General features: G+C 43.7%; 1 protein-coding gene across 1 annotated transcript; it reads right to left on the reverse strand.

Annotated features, from left to right (window-relative positions):
* Window positions 1-1848: 1848 nt before the first annotated feature.
* KRR1 (KRR1 small subunit processome component homolog) lies at window positions 1849-7858 on the reverse strand. The gene is made up of 10 exons (XM_082490413.1): window positions 7732-7858; window positions 6961-7136; window positions 6319-6453; window positions 5975-6100; window positions 5796-5879; window positions 5087-5143; window positions 4411-4581; window positions 4164-4241; window positions 3946-4039; window positions 1849-2493 (listed from the first exon to the last, which is right to left on the reverse strand). Exons 1-10 carry the CDS (start codon window positions 7832-7834, stop codon window positions 2351-2353), a joined length of 1167 nt encoding a protein of 388 aa, XP_082346539.1. The 5' UTR covers window positions 7835-7858; the 3' UTR covers window positions 1849-2350.
* Window positions 7859-11090: the final 3232 nt, after the last annotated feature.

The raw sequence follows: 11090 nt of genomic DNA on the forward strand, positions 1-11090 counted from the left end.
AATAGGTGCAAAAAGCATGAACAGTGAGCCCATGCAGCCAGTTACCATTCAGATATGGGCTCTAAGCTGACAAATCCTTTGGTTTAACTTGCCTACAGGAATACGAGTAGGCTTTCTTGATTTTCCAGTTCAAGTAAATAAATGTCCAACCAACAATTTGTAAGACCTGTCAACCATAACAACTGAAAAAGATTAAACACAATGCAAAGCCTTTTCATCCCATAACAACAGAACGACAAGACTCCCTGAAGTCTATTAAGAGTTTTAGTATGGATAGGGATAAAGCTATATAGATGCCTCAGCTGTGGGTCCTAAATTAAAAAAAAATTAAAAAAAAAAAAAAAAAAAATCACACTTTCATGGAAATATACATAATTTAAGACCAGGCTGCCACCAAGCTGAGCTGTTTTCCTGCACTGCAACGCAGGCAAACACGCAGTTAGCTGACGCTGCTGAAAAACCATCGCTTTTTTGTAGGGTGCTTCCAGCTGGATTGGGTTCCTGAAATGAAATGTCAGCCTACAAGACCAGTGTAGAGAAACCAGCACCACACTGGTTTGTTTTTTAAAAAGTTAAAATTAAAAACAAGGGAACATCTATGCCAGTCATCTGTAGTGAAAGGTGCCTCATACTGTCCAGATTAGAATCAAGGACTCTCCCTCCCCTAATACACTCATGCTCTTTCCCTGGCTACAGTCAGACTCCTCCTTACTGGCTTCTAGCTCTGCAGACTCTTCTGTTGAAGCACTCGTTCATGGGATCACACTGTGAAAACAGGCATTTAAACTCAAATATTGCAGTGCCTCCTGTTGAAATTAGTCCTTTCACTATATGAGAGGCATGAACTACCTGACTGGTACTGAACTTCGGTGACCCCTGTACACTGTCAACTGCTAAACAAGAGTTGGTGTTTCAAGAAAGCTTTTAATCACTAAACCCATCAGTTCACTGCGGTTTCTGAGATGGATACTTGTGACTTATTGATCATATTCTCAGTGAATTATCTGCTGAAGCAGTATTTTCCTGATTGATTTTGTAGGTAACTGAATTGTCGTTTATGAAAAATGCAGTCCATAAAAGGACTGAGAGCATTTTTTCCTTAATAATTAAGTGCCAAGAAGTGATCACATAACTGAAAGGCACACGAAGGCTAATGTTGTCCCCTAGCCTAAAGGGCAAGCATCTTAGCTACTTCTCAATGTACATGTACTGGCTATTTAACCACATATATTCTAAATTCTACTTTATATATGCAAAAAAGGAAATGGCTGTGTTTTTGCTTACTAGTTTCAAATCAAAAGTCACCAACCTAAAAGCAGTGAGTTGCAATGTTCTAGCATAATCATTTCCACTGCATGTGCAAAAGGACTCCAGCATAATCACGAAATTGTTGTGGCTGTACCACCTCCTAGTTATTAAATTCTTTAATCTCAGATGTATGAAATAAGCAACATCTGCTCTTCTGATGAACTTTATTTCATCACAATTTGCATTTTCAGGAAACTAAAAACCTCTAAACTTCCTTTACAAAAGGGGAAGGGCCTCAAAAAAAAGAAAAAAAAAAAAAAGAGGAACACAATTTCTTACATTTTCTTGCAAGCAAGAAATAAATTAAAATTGTATTTAAAGATAACACGACCTTCTGCTTTCCCTGCAGCACATTCCATGTAGAAAGACACTTGCTTTTTACCACATTCTGTCTAACAGCCTCCAGGATAATGCTAATAAATGACATTTCATTAATGGCATTCAGTTAAAATTAAGGTTTGTCTAATTCTCACATGAAGCTGTGAGCTTGTTTCCTGGAAAATAAGATGTAGGTTGTACAGTAACTGACTAATTCAAGGATTTAAGAACAATGTATTAAAATAGTTTATTAACAGTCAGACAAGACACGCAAAAATAATCAGCTTTTACAGAAACAAAAGCATAATACAGCAATAAATCTTGCCCATTTTGCAACAGTTATCACCATAACTGAGGCTGCATATAGGTCTGGTAGTCTTTCATGCAAGAACTACCTTCAACTCTCACCAAGTTCTCTGACCCTAATGTCTAAAATCCTGCATCAAACTCCTAAATGTTTCTATTACGAAACCTTCCCTTTAGGCAGATGCATGTTATCCAAGTACACTCCCTTACTTCCTCAAACAACACAGCAGCGCAGGTTTTCTTCGCCAACCTTGGCAATTTTGCACAGCCGCTTTCAGGTCCACCAATTAAAGTGTACTTACGAAAAGAGAATGATCTTTCTACCTTGTTTTTTCTTGTCCAGATTATACAGACAGCAAGAAGTCTCAAATCTTCCAAGTGTGAAAACGTTCATTAATGTGGCAGAAAAGGTGGTGAATTACTTCTTTTTCTTTTTTTTCTTTTCATCTGCTGCCATTTTTAACTTGACTTCTTCCACAGAAAGTGCTCCTAATTTCTTCTTCTTTGCATTCTTTACTTTTTCCTTGATGGCTTCAATATCAATTTTTTTCTCAGTGGAGGCTACATAGTAAAAAACACAAGTATTATCCACAAAACTCTCTCAGTAGAATTCAAAGAACATTCATATAAGAAATCCTATACAACTGCATTGGAACACAGATGACACACTCTGCACACTTACAAACTATTATCACCCGTGTCTCAGATCACAGGTGTAGCCCTCCGAAATTAATACACACACACAGTCTTGGACATCAGCCTATTGGCTTGGTTGGTCTCACATAAGACGACAAGAAATTAATTATTGAGTTCTTATACCCAGAGAAGCTTTCATGGTATTTTGTCTCTTTGCGTATAACTAAGGTGGTAAGATCCCAAACATACCTGTCCCATCCTTATACTCTTTCCCTGGCCGTCCATTAACGGCCACTGTCAGAAACAGAATGGGGTGTGCTGGGGGAATATGACACACATCTTTAATCTGCATGAAGACCTTTATAAGAGACTTCTACAGAGAGTGCCAGAGTACTGAAGTAACACTTAATGCTGAGCAACATGAATAACGTACTGTTATGTTTATCTAGGTAATGGTATTTTTTCTTTTGGGTGTGTCATGAGTTTGGATCCAACTCTTCTGTCTCACAGAGTTAATTCCTACATCTCACAGTGGGTACCAGCTGTCCTTGGATCTCAGTTCTTCTCTACATACAAACTATTGCTATCATTTATTCTTGAAGACTGAAGGATTTCGGGTCAAAACATACAGCAGCTAGAAAAGCACAGTATTTGAGACACAGTACAATTAATAGCAGGATTACTGAAAATTTATTGCCATCACAAAAAAGTACTGTACCAATGATGCAGAACACATGCTTTTCGAGAAACATGAACTTTTCGATTAATCTGAAACTGTGTAATATGTAGTGCAATAATACGTAGGTAGTACATCTAATACAAAACATACAGAGTATATGCAATACAATGAATATGTAGTATAGTCAATGAATCCACGAAAACAGAAAACTTGTTTCCCTAGTGCGTAAAACCCAGATCATCTGAGAACACAAGTTCTTACTCGGCATATAGTGTGGTTTCACTGTAACTTTTAAAAAAACTATTTATCCTATCTTATACCAATACTGTGGCATAAGTTTCCAAGTAAGTATTGCTTTTGGGCTTCTTTTTCTTAACAGAAAAGCCATTTGAATGCAAAAATTATGGCCGCTTCGCTACAAGACTGAGCCAAAAACTGATGTAGACAGAACAACCAATTGAGATGGCCATCCCAGTACCTCCATCAGGAAAATATTCTACGGAGAACTGTCATTTTATAGGTACAGAGTTACGGGCCTCACGATCTTTCTACTGTCCCTGGCAACTTCAGACATGGATTTGAGCATTAGGATTTTTTTGCATGACCTTAAGTATTTCCTACAGCTGTACCTCTTCAAAATCACTCAGCCTAGGAATCAACAGCAAAAGGTTTTAGAAAAGGAAAAAACAAATTGTTACCTTTCTTTGTTTTCACAAGTGGCTTTTCCTTTGGCGGGATAAAAGCTTTATTTCTTTCTTCTTGCCTTTTCTTGATTGCATCTGCTTGCTTTGCCTAAAGTTACCAATAAAAAGGTCAAGTATCAGTACAGCAGGGCAAAAGGGGCGAAAAAAACCCAACAAACAATCCAAGTCAGCAGTCAAATGCTTTTTAACTGAACAGCAGGTTACAACTTTACCTTTATCTCTTCCACTTGCTTTCGTTTCTTCTGTCTTTCTTTCAAGAAGTATTCACCACTTGCCAATTCTTTATCAATCTGTGTAAGACAAGTATCGAGAAGCTTCAGATAATTATGCATTATAAGCCAGATGTATCGTACCAAGAAATCAGAACTTGACAGAAAAGGCCACCCAACCTCTTGTTAGCAAGAACAAGATTTCAAGTCATGCTAGATTCCTGCATAACCAAATAAAGTTTCAGCTGACCTGGCTTTCTGGCTGTGGAGGTGGGAATGGTGTGTACTCCTTCTTAGTATTTTTCTTCTTTGGCTCCTTGCGTTTGTTCAAGTTCTTCCGCTTGAACTTAGGCAAAAATCTTTCCCAACTTTGAGACCTCAGTTCAGGATCTTTTGATAATTCCCTTTTGATCATCAGAGTCTTCAGTAGTTTTAGAATGTCAAAAAGAAGTTATTAAGAAAATAGTATTACAGTAATAGCCAAGAGGTCCAAACTACATGTTTTACTAAACTTTCTTACGTTGAATATGCTACATCTGAATGTTCCATCTCTCACTTCAGGAAGAGTAGAGGGGTTTAGTTGTGAACAGTAGAACCAAAAAGATATGTGTGTCTCAAAATGGGGACAGAGTGCACTGGAGAAGGTGCCTCAGTTTAAATGAGCAAGTACCAAGCAAAGAACTGAAGACATGAAAGTTTATACACACTTTTCCTTTGATGTTTTCTCAGATACTGTTAATGATATTATGGCAGTATATCCTGGTAAAATGGAGGAGAACAAAGTCAGGACTTTTTTTGAAGAAGCACTCTACAGAAATTCTCAAAACCAGATTACCACACAGAAACATGTACCTTATTAACATACAACTCTCTGAGAAGAAATAGTGCTTTCTTGTAAACAGAGATGCACAGTGGACCATACTAACCTTAATGTTATATATGGGATGTATATTCTTCATCGTGTCCAGAACAACTTTTCTAACCTGTATTTAATTAAATAATAATAATAAAAAAAAACAATCAGAAAACTCAGCAAGTATATCATATTCTAATCAATTAAAATACCAGGTATACTGTCACGCCTCCTTTTCCCTCCACCCCTAAAAGTAGGTAGATTTAAAAAGCTAATGCACATTGCTAACTAGAAGGCACAGCACTTCAGAAATATCAGTAACATTGTCATGTTTATAATACACTCCAGCACACCCCACAAACATTACTTTCCTGTTACCACGGATTTTATGGCATCATGAGGACTCTTGCTTTTGACAAGCTGTCTTCTCCTACATAGTTACTAAAAGCATTAGATGTTCCTTAAGGTTATATGTCATTAACACTGCAGTATTTTCATTCTTACACCTCTTATCCAAAACTACAAAAAATCTTTCTAAAATAAATAAATTAAGAGTATTTAGCAAATATTTTTTTACTTCCAAGACAGAAAGATCTCATACTCTAAACAAAATTCAGCAGCTAAGATGCTAAGACTATGGATATTCATGTAAATGTAACTTATAAACATACAGCTGAAAAGTCAGTGAGACACTCTTGAGGTTACCAGATTTTTGCCTCTTGTCTGCCCTCAAGCTGGGCAGAGAAGTATGCTACACAAACTGCTTGTCTGCCTTTCCTTACCTCTTTTAGGCCACTAAAGGGTCCAAGAGCTGAAACAGTGTTGCCTTGCACCATAATATAACAGTTAGTTAACAGTTCCAGGGCCTACACCAAAAAAAGAAATGAAGTAAGCGTAAACTGAAAACCTGACACAAATTTGGGTCTAAGAATTTTCTGGTTACTACACCTATTGGAAATACCTTCAGAGTAGACCCTTTGGGCCCAAGAAGTCGTCCTCTTCTTTTTATAAAAGTGTCCCTCTTTCTCACCAGAGAGCCTATTTTAATGATATCACATGCAACATCATCCTGAAGGATACGAACTGCCTAAAGATAAAAGAAGGAGGCAATATCATCTAAACGCAAATGTATCATTCAGAAGTCAGGAAGATACTGCAGTTTATTCTTCCCACTTCGCTTTCAGATATATTTACTTTAAATAAATTTCTTATTTTACGTGACTCACTTGAAAATCCCGCATTTTGAAAAGGTACTATACGTATTATGATAGAATTTGATACAAACTTCCATGATTTAATACAGACCTGTTCAAATGGAACACTTCTTGCCAGAAGTTTTATTAAATCTCTAGCCCTGATGATTGCATATGGATCAAAAGTCTTCTTAGTGGTCGTGACAGTCATGCTTCCTTCAATTAGATCCAGTGTTCCATTCACAAACTGCAATATTTAAAAAGAAACAGAGAATCAATGTCTAAATAAGAGCCTCAGAATTCATCTTTGGCAGTAAGAAGTTTGCAAACAGAATGCTACATACTGAATGCAGATTCATTTTCCAGATTTCCTCAAGTGACTTTCAGCTTGAGGAAACTGACACACAGACACAAACAAAAAAGACTGAATACATGTGTCACAAGGCCTGAAACACCACTCCCTTGTCTCCTTGAATTCAGGCGCAACAAAGTTGTCAGCATCTGGATGAGGAGACTTGCTGCTGCAGAGAGCTTTCCTGACAGCATCTGTAAAGAACTGCAAGTCTGACTACGCAGACCTTCACTGATTTTGATGACAACAAAAAATGACACTACCAATTCTAAACGCAAGCACAGTAGAAATTTACACAAATACAGTATCAGAAAATCAACCTGCACTATTTTTATAAGCTTACGTAACACCTGTATCTCCCAAAAGATAAAACGCAGTATCACAATTAGTAAGTATGCATACATGTTCACCCAGGGCTTTCTGGACGAGTGGCCAGCACTCTTTCAAGTACGCTTCTCTGTACTTTGGGAATAACGTTGCAAAACTGCTTTCTTCCAGCAGACCTTTGGGATTATCTTCTCTTGTAAAGGCCGGCTCTTTCCATCCATCTGGCACAGTGAGAAGTTCAGATTCATCAACTGTTATAGGTATAAAAAAAAAGTTGTTTTTTTCCTTCTCTTTCATCAGCAACTATTACTCTCCTCCCTGTTTAACTACAAAAGATACAGTAAATGAAAGCAGGGACACAAATTTCTGTTTAATAGTCTGCTGAATGCATCTTGCATGTCTTCTAACCTTAAAAAAAGTTACTGCTTTAAGCTACTTAAAAAAAAAATAACTCCATAACTGAGGTAGGCGCTGTGGGCACGATATTACACGAGAACAAGCCATACCATGCTGAGGCGAGCAACCAGAGGACTGTGAGGACGGCCCCACCAGAAGCCCCCACCGCTGCGCACCCCTCGCACCCAACAGCCGCTCCTGTCCCACCCCAGCGACGCAAGCCGGGAGGCAGCCCGCCTTCCCCACGCTACCTCTCCGCCTACACGGAATTGCCGCCAAGCTCCTCAGCCTCAGGCTGTCTGAGGAAACAGGGGAGTCTCCCCGCACCAGCACAGGGCAGAAGGCCCGCGGCCACGGGGGGAACCCGCGGCCCCGGGGGGAACCCGCGGCCCCGGGGGCTTCCCGGCGAGCCGGCTGCCAGCCCTGCACGGACCCTCTACCCGCCCCCACCTGCTGCCGCTTTATTTTTGTTTCTGTTCTTTTGTTTTTCTTTTTTCTTCGGCCCGGCCCCCGCCTCGGCCTCGGCCTCGGCCGCCTGGGGAGAATCCACCATGTCTGCCCGCGCGCCGCCACCGCTCACCCGGCGCCGGAAGCGCGGCGCGCCGGAAGGGGGCGGGGCCCGGGCGCGGTGCACGCCGGGAGCGGTAGTCCCGGCAGGGGGGAGCGCTGAGGGGCGCGGCGAGAGGCCGCGCTGGGCTGCGGGGGGTTAGAGAGCGGCTTTATCGTGTATGTTCAGAATAATACGCGTTTTATTGTCGGGTGGCCCTTCCCTGGGAGCACAGAGATGAAAATAAAGCCAGTGCGAGCAGACAGGGATGCCTGCTGTGCCCCGCAGCAAGGCTCAGTGCTGGCCTCCGTTCTGTGGGTTGTGGGTGACGGGTGTTGCCAGGCCGCGCGTCTGATTGAAAGGCCTCCTTGCTGCTTGTGAGCACTGAAACGTCCCACAGCTCTCCATCCACGTTACTTTATCTCAAGGTGTGCCCGCACCGGGGCAACAGTGGCCTCTGTGAACACAGCAGGGTCCCTCTCATGCTTACAAGGGTCTGGTGGGTGGTCATAGTGCTGGAGACCTCCCCTGCTTCCCCGAGGTGGCTCTGCAGCCCCTTCTCGGCTCTGCTTCTTATTACAGGCACAGACCCTAAGAAATTTAACAGCACAGCTGAGATGAGAGGCATCGAGCAAGCATTGTCTTTCCTTCCTCTTTCATGTGAAACATCTTTTCTAGCCACGTTCTTGAGCTTTGAGTTTTCTATCGCTGTTGTGCAATGCAAAGGGAAAAAGAACCAGCATCATCGAAGTGTAAACTGAAGTACATTGATAAATACTTGAAGTATTTCAGTGCTTATAACTAAAGAAACCATGTTCCTGGTGAGACCTAATTATTCAGTTGAATAATGTAATTTAAGGCTCTCTGGGGGGATGCTCTGCATCTTTCTCCCTCCCCCCTCCTCTACCTGTAACTGGGCTTTTTCTTCAGTAAAAAAGGAAGAGCGTGCCTCCTTCACTGTCTTTTATGGCAAATGTTAAAAGCCAATGGAGAGAAGAACTGGAAGAGACATTTAAGAGTGAGAATGCCTCCATCTCTGAGGGAGGATGGCCTTTGTGCTTGGCAGGTGTTCATCAGACCAATTCATAAAAGCCTGTGCTCTGGGGTGTTTAATTACCGTAATGACAAGAAAGATATTACTATCATCTGATTTACACATAAATAAAATACTAATTCAAAAATCAGTTTTGACCCCCCAAAACTTTTCTTTGAACCTGACTGCTGTCTTTCCTAGCCTGCTCCATCTCCCAGCCCTCTCCCAGCCGCATCTCCCACAAGGAACAGGACACCAGGATCCCTGCCGCCTGCAAGTTTGCTGTTGAGTTGGTGCATGATTTCAGCCATTTATTTTAAATTCTCTCTGTCTATGTCCTTCGGACAGGGAGGCTGCTGTGGGACAGCTTGCAAAGGACAGAGCGTCCCTCGGTGGGGCTGTGAGGCGTTTGATGGGATGCATTGTCTCTACCCTGAAACGGCACGTGGAGTATCCACCTTCTGCTCTGAGGATAAAATGGAAAAAGAAAAAAAGCGAGAAGGAGAATCCGGCAGGCCCAGCAGCAGAGAGGTGCTGGTGGGTCCCTCCAGCCACTTTGGGGTGGTTGGTTATCCATCCCTGGTCCCGCTAGATGGCAGTGACCGCTGTGCAATGTGGAGCACCCCAAACGGAGCTGCAATCCGTCCGGTGGATTCTGCTGGAGATGGAGAGAGCTGGTGGCGATGGGGAACGTGCTCCCCTCTGCCCACGCAGCCCTGCCTTGCGGGGGGAAGGTTGGGGTCCCGCTCCTGCCTCGCCTGGATGCCGTATGCCATTGGCAGAAAAGTGCAGTGCCCCTGGGCGAGCACAGGGAGGCAAATTTGCTTCTCTCAGCTCTTCGGCACAGAAGTCTCCTGGGGTTGCTTGCTGGGCTTGCTGGTATCCCTCAGCATTGTGCAGCCTGTGAGCATGGGATGGGGGTCCTGCCCAGCTGTAGGCACCCACCCGTTCGATGGGAAGGCAGGGCTGGGGGGGCGCAGGGAGGCGTTTCTGCTCTGGGAGGTAGTGCATTGTGGAAGCGCAGCAAAGCAGATTTGGAAAGAGTTTGAGGGAGGATAATTAGATAGGTTCAGCACTTGTTTATAGCCTGTGCGTAGGATGCAACCCACCAAAAAATCTCAGGAGCGGGCTGTGGAAGGGGCGTGCTGGCAGCACTCAGCAGTGGGAATCAGCTTCCTGACTGGGATGAGAGGGGAAAGGTAGAGAGGCTGCAGGCCATGGAGTGTCAAGAGCATCAAGGCAAATTACAGGCTGCGGTGCAAGAGAACAGGGAGCCCAAGGGAGAGGCATGGGGGGTAGGCAGCATGGCCAAGGTGGTCAGTGAGGCAGAGGATCTCTGCAGCAGCGCACTCCCTGGCTGCGAGCAGTTTTGAAGGTCAGAGGGACAGTCTCTGGTGAGATACACCTTTTTTTCCTCCAACCTCTTGGGCCGTGTGCCTGCTCTGAGTATACATCTCACACTTCTGCAGTGGTAGTGACAGCCTGCTTCTGTGCCTGCTCCTCTCCTGCAGCCCAGCCCCTGCACCGGCTCCTGCTGCCTAGGTGTCACCAAGCCCCCCGAGCCACTGCGCTGGAGAAGGAGAGAGGTGCATGGTTTAAGAGGGCAAGGGACTGGGGTCTCCTTGCACTCAACTGCTCTGACTCAAAGGATGGACAACCGTCTCTGGTGCAGCACCACTCAGAAGCGTGTTTTTCTGCAGTTGAGACAGGTCCACTAAAAATAATAGAAAACAGAGGCAGTCGTGCTAACAGACTTGGAAGCTGTGATTCAGGAAGGTCCCTCAAGTCCCCTCCTGTCTGAATCTTTGAAGGAGACAGTAATTTCTCATCTTTCCTCTTACCTCAGGATCTGTGGTCTGGTCGGATATGGGGAAGCCACTTCCCTAATTCCTGGTAGGGACAGGATGCTCCCACAGACCCGCTCCACTCCTCCGGGCAGCCTTCTCTGGCTCCAGACAACAGCATGTTTATATCATTTTTATTAGTCACTGCTCAAATGTAATAACCAGCCACCACTCGTCTGGTGAGGTTAGGAGGGTGAGGACAGCTAGCTGGGGGAACAGTGGCTGCTGAGGGGATGGGGGACTGAAGGCTGGTGCCCAGGTGACTCCAGCTGGGCTGCGCTGTGGCAGGGATGCTGCATTCCCGCAGGAGTGGGGTCCCCCGCATGCTGGTTTGGTAGCTGAGCTCCCAGGCAGAAGGGGCAGCACGAGTGCCAGCATGGTGGCA

Source organism: Vanellus vanellus, assembly GCF_965231255.1.
Source record: "Vanellus vanellus genome assembly, chromosome: 1".
Taxonomy (NCBI): domain Eukaryota; kingdom Metazoa; phylum Chordata; class Aves; order Charadriiformes; family Charadriidae; genus Vanellus; species Vanellus vanellus.